Source organism: Moschus berezovskii, chromosome 15 (assembly GCF_049115385.1).
Source record: "Moschus berezovskii isolate FMDL1 chromosome 15, NW_MosBer_1.0, whole genome shotgun sequence".
Taxonomy (NCBI): domain Eukaryota; kingdom Metazoa; phylum Chordata; class Mammalia; order Artiodactyla; family Moschidae; genus Moschus; species Moschus berezovskii.
Genome location: NC_142474.1, coordinates 23963858 through 23979857, shown reverse-complemented (window position 1 = coordinate 23979857; position 16000 = coordinate 23963858). Strand labels below are relative to the sequence as shown.

General features: G+C 54.0%; 2 protein-coding genes across 2 annotated transcripts in view; one reads left to right on the top strand and one right to left on the bottom strand.

Annotated features, from left to right (window-relative positions):
• Window positions 1–16000, bottom strand: part of LOC129561930 (uncharacterized) — a 59122-nt gene that overhangs the window by 32130 nt on the left and 10992 nt on the right. The gene's annotated exons all lie outside the window — the stretch shown is intronic.
• On the top strand, window positions 3305–15119 carry SCRT2 (scratch family transcriptional repressor 2). The gene is made up of 2 exons (XM_055434778.1): window positions 3305–3437; window positions 14335–15119. Exons 1-2 carry the CDS (start codon window positions 3305–3307, stop codon window positions 15117–15119), a joined length of 918 nt encoding a protein of 305 aa, XP_055290753.1.

Sequence of the window (16000 nt, the reverse complement as noted above, 5' to 3'; positions counted from 1 at the left end):
GTAGAAACAGTGACCGTCTTTATTTTCTTGGGTTCCAAAATCACTGCTGATGGTGACTGCAGCCATGAAATTAAAGACACTTCCTCCTTGGAAGGGAAACTATGACAAACCTAAACAGCATATTAAAAAGCAGAGACATCACTTTGCCAACAAAGTCCATACAGTCAATGCTAAGGTTTTTTTCCAGTAGTCATGTATGGATGTGAGAGTTGAACCATGAAGAAGGCTGAGCACTAAAGAATTGCTGTTTTTGAATCGTGGTGCTGGAGAAGACTCTTGAAAGTCCTATGGATTCCAAAGAGACCAAACCAGTCAATCCTAAAGGAAATCAACCCTGAATATTCATTGGAAGGACTGATGCTAAAGCTGAAGCTCCAATGTTTTGGCCATTTAATGCAAACAGCAGACTCATTGGAAAAGACCCTGAAGCTGGGAAAGATTGAGGGCAAAAGGATAGGAGGGCGACAGAGGATGAGATGGTTGCATAGCGTCATCGACCAATGGACATGACTTTGAGCAAACTCTGGGAGATAGTGAAGGACAGGGTAGCCTAGCATGCTGCAGTCCATGGGGTCAAAAAGAGTCAGACATGCCTTAGCAACTGAACAACAACTTACCCCATAGTCATTCACTCATGATTTATTGAACACCTTCTGGGTTCCAGCCCTGCCAACTTCCTGACCTCATCTCCTCCCACTCCTTACTGTTCCTGAACTGGCCCAAGCTCATTTTTGCCTCAGAGTCTTTGAACTTGTGAAGCCTCTGCCTGGAGCTCTCTTTCTCTGGCTCCTTCCATGGCTGGCTCCATCTCATCACTCAAGTCTCTGCTTAGATATCACCTTTTCCAGGAGACCCTTGCTGGCCATCCTGTCTAGGAACCAGCACCCTCCACTGCTCACCCAATTTTATGTCCCTTGAATGTCACCTCCAAGGAGACCAGGGACTAGGGCTGTTGAGGTTACCACCTATTATGTAGAGCCCCACAAACATCTGTTAGATGAATCCTGGGTGCTCCCGGTGCAACTGTGCTTACAGAACACACACAGAATGAGCACCTACATACCTACTATGTGCAAGCCCATTTTATAAGATGGGAAACCGAGGCACAGAGAAGTTGAATAACTTGCTTAAGATCTCATGGCTAGTAAGTAGAGGAACTGGGATATCCTACTGCACATTGCAAGAGTATGTTGAGCCAAACACAGGACAGAGTCACACAGCTCAGGGGCCAATGGGCAAGCTGGCCCAGTCTACCATGTAGGAAGTCAGGGACACTTCGCAGAAGAAGTGATGCCTCAGCTATGCCAATGCAGGGTTCCTCTGAACAGAAGAACCAGAGCAGAGGCCAAGGAGAGAGTAATAAGTCTGCAAATGAGAAGAGGGCTTGTGTGGCTGAAGTAGGGAATACTGAGTGCATCATGAGTCCAGGGGTGTGGTCACCTCAACCCTCTGTGACTGAGGTTAAAAAAAGTCTCAGAGGGAAAAATGTGGGACAATATCTCTGAGAAGATGGGCAGGACCCTTCATATCATTCAGGATCTTGGCAAGATCAGGGGTCCAAATTTTATTCTAAGATTTCTAAGCAACACCTCAAAATTTGCATGAGGTCCCAAAGGACCACAGGAGTCTCTGTAAATTTCTGCTGACTCCCTGTGGGACCCTGGGCACCTCTGTGGCCTCTCTTAGTCTTCAAGGGTCTTAGTCTCCCAACTAGTATTAGATGACCCAGTCCCAAAAGCACAACCCCACTCCATCAGTCTAGCATCCCATAAACAGAATGCTGTTAACCAATGAGATCTTGACATTCCTAGAGTCTGATTCTGGGACTCTTGTGCTCTGGCCATCACATACTTGCTAAGGCCAGCCCACCACCATGGCACTTTGCCAAGCAGCCTCTCTGGGCAGGGGGTTGCATTCTCCTGCTCCTTGATCCTACCCAGATATGGAAGCTCCCCTAGGTTTTGGCTGGATTGGAGTGGGGGTTCTGCTGAGATCCTCCTGGAGACAAAGGAGCTGACCTGCAAAGAGTTCCAGCGGGAGCCCCGCTCCCCCTCCCTTCCCCCCTCTCCCTTCCCAGTCCACGTGTCTCTATTGTCTGCTCCCCGCTTCAGGGAAAGACACAGCCTCGGATGTGTCAAAACCACCACCCCCCGGCAGCAGGGAAATTAATTACTGGACGATTTTCACTTCCTCTTGCAGCGCCCGCCTGAGCTAGGCACTGGAACAGGACTGGCTGAGCTAGGCTGGGCATCAGCATGGGGGACTTGCTCCCCTCATCAGTTTTGGAAGAAGAAAGTTGAACCCCAAACCCAACAGGGAGCTTCAGTGGGAGGCCAAGCTGGGGAGGGGGGGTGACTTCCCCTAGTTAAAGCTGAGTGTCCAAACTGGACCCTTCAAAACTAGGGGACAGGGAGGGGGCTGGAGGCAGGGGCGTCCGCGGCTGCTGGCGAGCTCACACTCTTCTCTGCAGTCCCTTCCTTGTGTCCCCATGTGCCTGAATCCCGCCTGCTCAGACCGGTCTACCTCCTGTCCTCTCTCCTCTGTCTTGCACTTCTCTTCCCCTTTCTTTGCATCCCTGGGTGCTTTCTTTTTGTGTATCTGGAGGTCTCTTTTTCTCCCGTGGGTGTGTGTTGTTACTTCTCTCCGTCTCTGCCTTTCTTCTCTCTCTCTCGTGTCTTTTTGTCCTTATCTTGGTCTCTGCTCCTATTTCTCTCTTTCACTGTGTATGCATCTCTCTTTTTCTGTATGTCTCTCTGTGTTTCTCTGTATATCTCATCTCCGCTCTCTCTTTCTCTCTCCTCCTTGTCCCCCCCCCCGCCCCCCTTTCTCCGTCTCTCTATATCTCTGCTTTTCTCGCCCTCACTTTCTCCCCTCCTGCCTGCCCGCTGCTCCCTGCGCCTGGCCTGCCCCCACCGCCGCCGGTTCAGGGGAACGTGTGCGGAGCGATTGTCCTGGGGGACATTTGATGGATTAGAGCGCTGAACAGTTCCATTGCTAGGGGACCACCTGATCTCCTCCAGCCTGCGTCCCATATAAAGCCGGCAGCCGGAGTGCTGAGCACAGCTCCAGCAATCGCCTGTCTGAGAGCCGCCGCCTCCGCCGCCGCCAAGCCCGAGCGGGAGCCAGAGCTACAGCCGGGGCCGCCGCCACCGGTGCCGGCTCCGCGCTGCCGCCGGCCCGCCGCCCGCTGGGAGCTGTCCAGTGCTGAAACCCCGCGCAGACAGCCAATCGCGCCCGGCTGGCCTCCTCCCCCCGACCAGGGCCCCTCGCAAGTGCCCCCGCCGAGTCCCACGCCAGTCGCACCATGCCCCGCTCCTTCCTGGTAAAGAAGATCAAAGGCGACGGCTTCCAGTGCAGCGGGGTGCCGGCCCCCACCTATCACCCCTTGGAGACCGCCTACGTGCTGCCTGGAGCCCGGGGGCCTTCCGGGGACAACGGTGAGTGGGACCCGGCGGGGGGGAAGAAGATGGGAGGGGAGTTCGGGCCCTCCCCAACTCGGGCCACGAGGAGGGGTGCGCGCGGCAGGGAACCCCGGGAGGAGATTTCCCTGGCTGTGTGCGCCTCCCGGGCTTCCCGAGGGCCAGGCAGGCGGGGCGAGGGCCAGGTCCGTACAAAGGGAAAGTCGCAGGGTCGGCCCATCCAGCCGCCGAGCGAGCGTCAGCCTGGACTTTGAAAGTTGTGGCCCTAGATTGGTACTGGAGTGAGGGATGGTGAGAGAATGGAGACAGAGAGTGGTGTCCATTAAAGGTTAGTGCTGGGGGGCCAATGCACAAGGCATTCTAAGGGTCCCCTCTTCCTGGTTGAGGGAAGGAGGCTGGTTGTCTGAGAGTGCTCCTTTGATGGGGACTGTAAACTGGCCTGGACCACCAACCCCTGGGGAGAGAGGGTTGGCTCCCTAGGGGTAGCTGGGGGCACCCTCTTTCCCTTCAAGCCTGCTCCCCCTGGTGATGCCAGACAAGTCTTCTCAGCCCCCTCTCTCAGCAACTCTTTTGTTACCCTCAGCCACATGCCTGCCAAAGGCTGGGCCTGTCCTGGGGACTGAGAGGAAGAGGGAATTTCAAGGAGGGGTTCCCCCAAGGTGGCTCTTGGTCTCCTAGGTCGCACCCCCTTCCCCCCTCCAGCTTCTCACTCCCCTCTAGAGCCAGCCCTGCTGTTTCCTGTCAGTCCCCCACCCCCAACACACTTTCTTTCTTTTCAGAGCAAGTTCCTATAGTGACAAGGGTTTGGGGGACAAGAGAGGTCATTCAGGCCCAAGAGGTGATCTCTGGAGGTTATGGGGAAAAATTAGAGACTGGTTCTGTGGATCCCATCCCCCATCAAGGGGATCACAAAAGGGTTCTCTTCTGATGGTCCCCACCAGGACAGGTGTCTGAAGAGGAGGCATCCCTTTGGCTAAGAAATCTGACATCACATGTGGCATCAGCTTTGGGGTTTGCATGTGTGTGTTGGGTGTGTGTGTGTGTGTGTGTGTGTGCGCGCGCGTGTGTGTGTGAGTGGGAAGGAAAGAGGAGAGGAGAGAAAAAAGAGAAAAGAAAGGGCTGAGATGAGGGGGTAGCTGAGATGGCAAAGGCAGGAGGGTGGGAGCTTCTGCCTCAGGGATTTCCAAGCACTTCACCCACATTCCATCACTCCGCCAAGCCAGGTAGCAAGAGGGCGCTGGGTAAAACGCTCTGTGACCTCATCAAGGTCAAAGAAACTAGGGAGCGAACAGGGATAGAGCTCCAGCCCCTCAGCCCCTGACCTCCCCCAGATCCCCAAGAGAACCAACCCCCTGTTCTTTGCCCCACACGTTTCTGATTCTGCTGTCCTCTTTCTTGACCCCAGGGTCTCTTGGGGTTGAGGACTGAATCCCAGGGATACGGCTGGGCTTATCTGAGTGCTGGCAGGACAGAGGGTGGACCTGGGGCCATGCCAGGGCTGGGGACCTCAGAAGAAATGGAAATGCCTGCAAGCCTGAGCTGTGGATCCCTTGGAGGACGGACACAAAGCCCTGGGTTCCTGCCCACTGAGGGCCCCTTGGTCCTGTCCCAGGCCAGCTGAGGAAACCCAGAGAAGCCCAGAGAATTTCTCGTGCACAGCCAAAACTGCAGACTGTTCCTCAGGAGGGAGGCAGGAATGCCTTGCCTTGAATTCAGTCCAGAAAAGCTTTGAAAGGAGCCTCTGAGCAAATAGTGGGAAGCAAGGTAAGGGCCAAGCCATCAGCAGGGCTGTTGTACCAGCTTTAACCCCCTAGAACCACCCTGTCCTTGGCCCTTTCCCTAAAGGGCTCCAGACCAGCTCCTTCTGGGGAATCGTGAGGCTGTCCTGACAGTTTGATATCTGGCCTGGAACTCTGGAAGGCCTGGGCTCTAGGTCTCTGACTTGCTATGTGACCTTGGGCAAGTGCCTTTCCTTCTCTGATCCTCCATCTCCTCAACAGTGAAAGAATTTGGATGGCATGATCTAAGCATCCTTCCAACTTTGACAAGCTCAGTTTCTGTGAAGGTCAAGTGTGAGGTGGGAGGCATTGGAGACGACTGGATGAGAGTCTAACAGAATGCATGGGGCCATTGTCAGGGTTTCTGTAGGGCTCCGTTTACCATCCGACGTCTGGCTGAGGGTGGCAGAGTTTCTGAGGCCAAGCACTTTTCTTGGCTTCAGTCTCTGCAGGCAGCCCCGGGCCGAGGACAGGTACTCTGACCTGGCTGCCCTAGCAATGTCTGCAGTAAATGGTTAGTGCCAGAGACCAAGGGGTGACCCTTCAAGCCTGAGTTTGGCTGGGAAACAGAGTCTGCCTTATTCTGTTATGGGGTGGGGGTGGGGGGGCTCTTCCATCCCTGGGGTGTGGCCAGACTGGGAAATGAAGGCTCCCTCATCCCACGGGTGGGTAGGGGTGCTGGAGGTCCTCGGAGAGCCTGCCGGCATCTAGCGGTCCGTTGTCTCCGCTCTGCCGGAAATAACCTTGCTGAGCGTTTGAGGGAAGTGTGAAAAATTGCTGAGCCGACGTTTTTCTCTCGCAGCGTGTGTAAGTGTGCTGGGTAAACAAGGAGAAAGACAGGAGGGGGGAGGTGAGGAGAGTGAGGGAGAGGAGGAGGGGGAAGGAGCAAGGAGGGAGGGAAAGGGGGAGAGCCCGGGGCTGGAGAGAGTTCCAGTTATTAGAAAGATCCTCTTACAAGCCATCCCTGCAGCAACAACGGCTGCAGGGTCAGGAGGAGACCAATGCGAGGGGAATCTTGGGTGGGGGGCAGGAAGGGAGCCTGTGAACGTGGAGATCAGCGGAACCACAGGCTCCTGATTGATGAAGATGCAAGACCCCAAATTAAAGAGTACCCCCAGCCCAGGGAAAGCTCGGGAGTGCTGGAGAATTCCTGGAGGACTCCTCCTCCTCCACACACAGACACACACACACACACACATCAGCAGCCTCCGTGGGGCTGGCAGAGGGTGTGGCAGGTACATCTGGGCTCCAGGCTCCCCCTGAATGCACCTAAATAGGGAAGAAGCCCCACAACGGGCCAAGTTCCAGGTTTCTCTGCAGCGCTACCCAAAGAAGGGAGAGCAGATCTAATTTCACCGTCCTCTCCAACGTAAGGCCTCTTTTCTCCCCCTCTTGCTTCTCCACTGCTTTCTGCCTCTGTGGAGCCCTCCCTTCCCCCTCTTTCCCCTGGGTGATTCTGAGCACAGATTCAGTCCCTCAGTGAGATGGCAATTCACATTCTCCCAACCCTCTCAGAACCTCATCCTCCAACTCCATCAAACTTCCCCCTTCCCAGGCCTGGGCCCCATCCTGGGGAATGCTAGGGATGCATCCATCTCAGAGAAGGAAGCTGCCCACCCAGCTGCACACCAGTGGTCTCCATAAACCCGTGGACATCTTCACTGACCCCAGAGTATCGACCTCTCAGCACACCCTAACTCTGAACTCCAGCTTGATGCCAGGTCCTCCATCCTCTTAACCCCCACCACGTCCTGCCCTCATACTCCTTCAGAGTGCATCCGACCCAGGCAGATGAGGGATCAATGCCAATCCAATAACGCAGCTGTCTGCCCTCCACAGCTACATTAAGCCTCCCCAGCAGCTGAGGAAGCGTTCCTACTTCTGCCCATGGGCTTCTCTAGTTGACCACATTATACCAGCACCCGCTTCCGATCACTCCCTCTGATGGCGCCGAGAAGTCGCCCCAGGCCAGGCCTGGGAATCTGCTCAAACTCCCCAATTGCCACATGTCTACCCCACACTTTAGAAAGCCTATTTGGGGTGCAGGGATGCAAAACAGTAGCCCCAGTCCCTTGAGAGAGGGAGCTCAGAGAAGGCTGTGGAGGTGTCAAAGGACACACAGCAGGCCCGCCTGAGTGTTCTTTAACCACCTCTGCCCCTGGCATCTTGGTCTTGGTCCAGGTCCAAGGTCAAGATTAGAGACATGGCAGAGGTTCAGGTTCAAAGTCTATGTCTAACCTTCATTCCAGGACAAGGTCTGAAGTCTAGTTCCAAGGTCAATGTCCCAGGTTACAGGCTCACTTCAAAATTCAGAACAAATCCATGTCCAAGTTCAAGTTTCAATCCATGTCCAAGTCAACATTCATGCTCCAGGAACCGGATCCAGATCCAGATCCAATTTCTAGTCCAAGGTCATGTCCAGGTCCATTCTCAAGGCTGGGCAGTTCAAGTCTTAGAGCCAGCTTCCTCTGAAGCTCTGAATTAATCTTGCCCTACCGGAACCTCAGTTTCCCTCTTACAAAAATAAGCAGTCGAACTTGATCTCTTTCAGCTCTTGTCTTTCAGGGACCCAAAACTCGATTTTCTTAAAAATCTGTCAGCGGGAATGTGCAATAAAAGGGATGGGATAATGAATCTGGGGTCCATACCCCCCCCTTAAGCCTGGGGTCACAAGGGGGACACAAAGGAGCCAGGCTGAATGTCCACTCTTCAGACAGTCTCAGTTTTTGGCTCCTGATAGAGGTCAGGAAAGTATATCAAGTCCCTACGGCAGCATAGCAATTTATACATCCCAAACACACACACATACACACAGAGTGGGCACAGGGCAGCAAGTGCAGAGAGAAGGCGAAGGTTAGCTTCAACCTCCAGAGGCAAAGCTGAGATCGGAGAGGTGACTTGCCTGAGATGACAAGGGCATAAGTGGTGCACTGTATCACCCCTCCCAGGTGGGTGCTTCATACACGTTCCCAGGACCCCCTCAGCCTAGAGGTGCTCTCAGGGCGAGGGGGTGGGGGTGGGCCTGTGAGATGCTGCTGGGAGAGATGAGGCCCTGGAACTCTTGGCTTCCTTCCAGCTGTAGTCTCCCCTGGGATGGAGTAGCCGCTGCCAGCCTTTAGCTAAGAAGGGAGGTTGGAATGGGCCCTCTGCCTCTTCTGGGGCACAGAGAGGGTAGGGCAGGAAGCAGGGGGCCCAGAGAGACAACGTACATTATACAAGACACCAGGTCTCCAAAAGAAGGCCCAGAAATGGCCCCAGAGATGCCTGGGAGGGAGCGGGAGGCTGCTCCACCAACCAGTGCTGGGTAACTCCAGACCCTCAGCCACCAGGTCTATTTCCACAACCCCTTGAAAAATCTTTCCTATTGATTCCTGCAGAGCTGTGGACCTCCCCGTGGGCCACAGGAATTGGGTCACAGTCAGGAGAAACCAGAATATGGGGGATTTCAGGAGGCGGGGAGAGGGGGAAAGGCTCTGGAGTGCTCTCAGCATTCCTGGGTTTGAGTCAGTGGGCACGAGCCCCACACCCTACCACCCTGGTCATGTCGGGCCAGACCCCACTCTGTCCCCAACTCATCTGGACTCAGGGGCCCCCTCCCCAGTGGGCAGGTGTACCAGCTGCCAGGCCCTTGGAGGAGGTGGGTGTCATTTCTGGTCCAGTGCCCGGGGAACTGCGAACAAAGATGCTATAATAAGGGGAGGGGGAGGCACCAGCCCCTTTGCCCAGCTCTGTGAGCAGACAGGAGAAACTATTTTTATCCTGCTTTGCTGCTGACAGACCTGGCTTTCTGCTCAGCTGGCTGGAGCTGATTCTCAAGGCCCGAGGCCCTGGCACAGCAAGACGCAGCTCTAAATATATTCATGCAGCAGCCCCTCCAGCCCCCCACCTAGCAGGGCCCAGCTCTCCTCGGGAAAGTGGGCTACCTGGGAAGCTGGCCCATCACTAGGCCCCTCTCTTCTTCTACCCAACTAGAGACAGGGATGTGGGATTTGGCCTGGAGATTCCCTGGAGGAAGTCTGGGACACTGGGAACCTGAGGGAGACTGGGAAAAAGAGTACTGGCCTGGGAGGCAGAAGGCCAGCCTAGCTCTGGTGGGAACTTGCTTTGTGACCTGGTAAAGGCCCCTCTCTGGGCCTCAGCTTCCATAGAAGTAGGGCACTGGGGCAAGTGACCATTACATTCCCTTAGACATGAGCTAACAAACATAAAATACTGAGCAGGGTGCCTTGTACACAGTAAGTGCTCAAGCAGGGTTAGTCATTACTTTTATTAATTATTTACAAAGGTTTACAAAAGGCTGGTGCGTTTTCTAGAAGAAGAGCTTCTCGCTACCCCCAATACCCCATCATTACATCAGACACAGGCCAACTAGGTGGTGGTATTTGAAGAAACTCACCACCCCTGCCTCCCACCAATTGAAAATCTTCCCTCCCTCAACAGGTCTCCATGCTGTTCAGGGGTTTGGGGAAAAAACACAGATTCTGGGGGATTTCAAGCCTTACTTCTCCTCCAGTGACCTTGAGCAACTCCTCTGCCCTCTCCAGGTCTCTGGGCTTAGTGCAGTGCCTGGCACAGGAGGTGGGCACAATGGTAGCTGGAAGCAGCAGTACTTCTCAGATCTTCCCCCCACCCTCATCCCAAGGGGTCAGACAATTGGAAGAGACAATTTTTGTGAAATGCCCAGCACCTGATTTCTCATAATATTCTCTTACAAAATTTTTTTAAAATGTATTCTGGACCTTCAGTCTAAAATATCAAAACTCTTGAGCAGGGAAAATCAAAATTCATTCTCAGGTGATATACACGACATCTCCACTTCTCTTAAGTGTTTCTGAGCCTTCCTTATAGCTCCTTGCGACTGGAGGGGCTCTGTTCTATCCCTCAAATGAGGCATTGAAGCCCAGAGAGGCTTTGTGACTTACCCACGGTCACATAGCTGGAATATGACTAAAAGAGTCCGTCTTTTCTCCCTGGGTCCCTGGCCCTCCCTGCCTCTATCTGTTTCCAAACAAGAGAGGCCTATCTCACCCTGTCAGCAGGGAGACAGGTAACTCATCCTTCTAGTCACCTGTAGGACAGAGGGAGGTATCTAAAACCTGTGTGAGTTCCATGCACAGAGTCAGAAAAGCACTGCCTATAGTGTCCTAAAGGATTCTCCAGGGTTGGGGTCCAGAAAAGTGAGGTGGTTTGCCCAAGGTAACACAGCAGCCTGAGATGACCCACGTGTGCCCCCTTTGCTCTTTTTAGAGGGTATCACTAGAAAATGTAGGAACAATAATAGTGACAATTAAATAACAGCTTGAGAGGCTACTGTGTGCCAGGCATTGTACTAAGCATTATACATCATTAATTCAGTCAGTCCTTTTATAAGTTCCTTTATCCAGATGCAGCACAAAAAGGTTTAATAACTTGCCCAAGGTCAGATGGGCTTCCTGGTGGCTCAGCTGGTAAAGCATCTGCCTGCAATGCAGGTGACCTGGGTTTGATCCCTGGGTTGGGAAGATCCCCTGGAGAAGGGAATAGCTACCCACTCCAGTATTCTGGCCTGGAGAATTCCATGGACTGTATAGTCCATGGGGTCACAAAGAGTCGGACATGACTGAGAGACTTTAACTTTCACTTTCAAAGTCACATAGCTAGGGAGAGGTCTGTGAGTCTGAGGAGATGGAATTGATAGGGACTGGGGGGTAGGGGACAGGACAATGGGAATCACTGAGGGATCGGTTCAGCCACGATGCAACAAGGGTCTTTCGAGCATCTCAGTCAACCTTCTACAGGTAGAGACAGAGTCCAGAGAGGTTAGGCAACCTAATCACGATCACAAAGCAAGTTAGAACCACCTCCACCAAGACGACCACATAAACTCTCATACAACCCACCACCCCGACCCCACAACTCATGCCAAACTCCGCAGCTGCTGGCCACCATGTCGGGCCCCACAATTTCTGACCGGAAGGCAATTCCGCATCTGTCCCTAAGTGGAGGCTCAGCCTTTGAGGTGCCAGTATTTCTATATAGAGACCCCAGCAACAGGAGTGCTGCAGTACTGCAAGTCACCACCAGAGGGCACCACAGAAAGAGAATCCCGCTAGGGCGAGGACAGCCCAAGACCATTGAGCTGCTACCAATTTTCTGGATCACCAGTTTTCTCATCAGAGGGTGAGCCAGAACCTACACATCCTGGGTGAGGAAACAGTGGCCCAGGTTGGAGGTGCAAGATGTGTCTGTGCAGATGCCAAGAAAACTGGGTTTCCAGCACAGAAACCCACCTAGGGAGATTGTTAGTAACAGCCAACATGTATCATGCCAGGCACTGGGTTGGAATTCTGGCTCTAAGTTACTAGCTGCACAACCCTGGGCATGTTGCTTAACAACTACTTTATGCCTCAGTTTCCTCATCTGTAAGATGGTACCAACCTCAGAGTCATGAGGGTGGGATGCATTCGTGCGTAAAACCTTTAAATAGTATCAGACACAAAAGTGCTCTGGGAATGTTGGTTATTATTTGTTCACTTTTCACTTGTTTGTTTATTCATGGACTCTGTACTACAAACTGTGTGAGTTAGGTGCATTTATTTTCAACTATCTCATAGCTGGGGAAACAGAGGCATAGAGAGGTCAAACACTTTGTCTAAGATCACAAAGCCAGGAATAGTAAAGTTGGAACTCAATCCTGGTAGTCTGGTACCAAAATTGTGCTCTTAACCAATATGCCATCATTCCTTAATAATAGCACATCCAAGGTCACATGGTCAGTGACCCCCTCCAAATGGATTCTATACTAACCCCATACCCAGAGAACGGAGCAGAGACGCAGGAAGATGTACAACTTGCTCTAGGTCACCCAGCTAGAATCAGTGTCAGGAAATCAAGTTGTCCCAAGATCTGCTAGGCAGAATGGTCCTGGCAGACCCTGCTGCACTAGGAATTGAGGCTGGCCTGGCAAATCTTTATTACCCATTCACCACCCATTTCACAAATACTTATCAAGTGTTCACTAGCTGGGGCTCTGCCAGTAGATGAACAACCCAGCCATGCCCCTTCCTCCCAGCATGTGGAAGAGGAGCAGTGCAGTGGGTTCCAACTGCTGTCCCACACTTGAGCAAGTACCACCACCACTCTGCATCTGTTTCCTTATGTGTAACACAGGTATTTTTGTAGTGATTCAGCAAGGTGATGGGAGTGAAGCACTTAGCACAGAGCTTGGTTCTTAGTAAGTGCTCAGTAAATATCAGCTAGTATTATCATTATCATCAATAATCACAATGGAAAGAAACACAGAACAAAGAGGGAGTCTAGGCATGCCTAACAGGTATTTGACTCAGTCTGAAACAACACTCCTTGAAAGTTTTAGGGGCTTTAGTACCAGGCCTGATTCCTGGAGTGGGAGGAAGGGGAACCTCCAGACCAAAGGCAGACAGGAGGGAAGAATGGGGTGCTGAGAGGCTGCACGCCTGCCCCATTATAAAACTGCCACCACCACTGCCCTCTCTGCATCTGACCAGTGCCCTCCCTATTAAGTCTTCCACATCCACAACCCCCAGTCATTGTGTGTAGAGGTCTCTATTGGGCAGCTGAAGGGACAGGGGTAAAAAATAAAGGTACACCTTCTGGGCCCGGGTGCCTTCTGCACAGACTTCACCCTGTGACCATCCCAAAGGCTAGATGAGAGGCAAAAGCATGAATGCTGAATCAGGCAGGTTGTTTCAGGGGATGAAAGCTCTGAATCCAGTTCCCTGCTTACAAAGCCCTTTTCCACCTGCTCATTTGAATCAAGGATGCTGGGGGTGGTAGAGGGTCATATTTCCAGCTTTGCCACTCTGGGTAAAGAAGCCTAACCCCCATTGTTTTTTGCAATCAAAGGACAAGGGAAATACTTGGTATTTCAGTGCCAGGTTGGTAAGTTTGTGTAATATCTGCCAGGAACTCTCCTGGGAGCCCAGGCCCCAGGGCCCTCAGGGAGGGTTCTGGAACCAGCCAAGGCCCAGAGAGGCAGAGTCAAATCAGGATGGTCCCTGCCCTTGGAAAGCCCCTGTAGAATGCCCGGGAGGGTGCCAGCCCACCAACCCAACAGTCACTAGATCCCGAAATGGACAGGATTTCTGGTCCAACTCTAGAGAGGAAAGAGGGGCTCAGAGAGGGGATAAATCTCACAAGGGGACTCCAGAACGCTTCCAGTGGAGCGGGGAGCAAGTTACAAGGACATGCCCTTCTTGGAGCATTTATTACACGCCACATACTTGACCTCTTTAAAATCCCCCAGCAACCCTGGGAGGTGGGTTTACCAGAACTGTGGTTCGCTCATGCAATATCTATTCTTTGTACACCTCCTTTGAGCCAGGCACGTGTTGGGCACACAGATCTCACCTTGGGAAGCTCACAGTCCGGGGGTGGGGGGCAGACAATTACATAATCTTCAGGAAGTCGCTTTTTCAAGCAAGTAAAAAGCGTAACTGTAACAGCTAACATTTATATAGCAGTTACTGTGTGCTCTTTCTTTACTTCCTTATATGTAAAATGGGAATTAAAACAGGATCTACTTCATAGGGTCAGTGATGACTAAATGAGTTAACAAAAGTAACGCATAGAGGCGGAGCTTGGTGCACAGGTACAATTAATGCATGGCTCTTTTCATCACTTTACTCAATCCTTCCAAAGACCCTGGGAAGGGGTGTCCGATCATAAGCTCCATTTTGCAAATGAGTAAGCTGAGATTCAGATAAGTCAAAGGACTGGAATGGCAGAATGCTGCTGGAATAAAGAAAGCCTGGGTTTTGGCATCAGGCTGCCAAGGTTCGGATCCCGGTTCCACCAAATATTTGTGGGCTTAGACTATATACCTCAGTTTCTCTCTCTGTACAGATCATACAACAATACCTTCCCCGCGTGGCCGTGAGCACTTAAGAAGGTAGTCAACACCAAGTCTGTAGAATGTGACCTCACGGGGCTCCACAAGGATGGAGTTGGGTGGTTTTTATTGCGTGCGGCCCACGGAGTTAGGATCTGAACCCGGGCATCCTGACCCCAGAAGCAGGACAGCGATTGCTGCTTTACAAGCAGACTTCAGTTCCCAAAGCGAGGCCAGGGGACGCCTCCTGGGCGCCTCACCTCCCCCGCCCTTGTCTCATCCCCTCCAGGTTACGCCCCGCACTGCCTGCCCCCCAGCAGCTACGATGCGGACCAGAAGCCAGGCCTGGAGCTGGCGCCGGCCGAGCCCGCGTACCCGCCGGCGGCCCCGGAAGAGTACAGCGACCCCGAGAGCCCTCAGTCCAGCCTGTCGGCGCGCTACTTCCGCGGGGAGGCGGCCGTGACCGACAGCTATTCCATGGACGCCTTCTTCATCTCGGACGGGCGCTCGCGGCGGCGGCGCGGGGGGGACGCGGGCGGCGCGGGGGACGCCGGGAGCGGCGGGGGGCGCGCGGGGCGCGCGGGGCCGCCGGCGGGCGGCGGGCACCGGCACGCGTGCGCCGAGTGCGGCAAGACGTACGCCACGTCGTCGAACCTGAGCCGCCACAAGCAGACGCACCGCAGCCTGGACAGCCAGCTGGCGCGCAAGTGCCCGACGTGCGGCAAGGCGTACGTGTCCATGCCCGCGCTGGCCATGCATGTGCTCACGCACAACCTGCGCCACAAGTGCGGCGTGTGCGGCAAGGCCTTCTCGCGGCCCTGGCTGCTGCAGGGCCACATGCGCTCGCACACCGGCGAGAAGCCGTTCGGCTGCGCGCACTGCGGCAAGGCCTTCGCCGACCGCTCCAACCTGCGCGCGCACATGCAGACGCACTCGGCCTTCAAGCACTACCGCTGCCGCCAGTGCGACAAGAGCTTCGCGCTCAAGTCCTACCTCCACAAGCACTGCGAGGCCGCCTGCGTCAAGGGGGCCGAGCCACCCCCGCCGCCGCCGCCCGCCGGCCCCACCAGCTGAGCCTCCCATCGCGCTCCCGGGTCCCCCAGCTGCGTCCCCCTGCCCACGGCCCTCGTGGGGACCCTGCTTCCAGACCAGAACTTTTCTCTCCGACCCCCAAACCCAGAACTCGCTTCCGCCACCGTCTTCCCCAAGTACATCCCGACCCGCCTCGTCCTTACCGGCTACCAAGATTCGGACCTTGACCCGCTGTTCGCGCCCTCAAGGCTCCCAACTCAGGCACCAGGTCCGCACCTTTGCCGGGCCCCCTAGCTGGAATTTTCTCCCGTCCAGACCCTGCAGCTCTCCCTTTCTAACTTACAGACCTTTTCTCTCACTTCCCAACTGCGTTTCAGGCCGGTTCTCTACAGGAGCCCCCCAATGTTAAGGCCTAAACCTCCCCTTGACTCTCACGCCTGCCATGGATTCCCCATGCACACCAGGACGCAGGCCTTAGGAATCTAATCTTCATTCTCGGAGGCCCCAGCCTGTCCCAGATCCCCCTGCCCTTACCTTGGCCTTAGTCTAGCCATTCACACACCACCTTCCTCATCCTCTGGGGGACCTTCTCACTCATCCCCACCCCCTACTCTCTCCAGAGCCCTCATCCCACTAGCAGCTCTCAACCCTCTGAGTTCACCTGACCTGGGGCCGACATGAGGGGCCAGTTCAGGGCTCGGCCACCTAATGTAGCCCCTCTCTCACCCTGGGACAGCCCCTGCTTGGCTTCCAGCCTCTCCCGCAGATTCTCTGAGCACTTTCCCCACCCACAGGACTACAGGTATCCTCTTTATGTATTGGGGGGAGGTCTGGGGCACTTCACAAATGCCCTTCTCCCCATCCGGCTGGGCCTCTCCAGTGTATTTATTTGTGTATTTATTTATTTATCTATTTATTATTCT

What these genes read in the sequence shown, in the direction of transcription:
- SCRT2 (XM_055434778.1), top strand. Translation starts at nt 3,305, where the DNA reads ATGCCCCGCTCCTTCCTGGTAAAGAAGATCAAAGGCGACGGCTTCCAG. An exon ending in GGGGCCTTCCGGGGACAACG is followed by an intron (nt 3,438 to 14,334) that starts GTGAGTGGGACC and finishes CATCCCCTCCAG; the next exon opens with GTTACGCCCCGCACTGCCTG.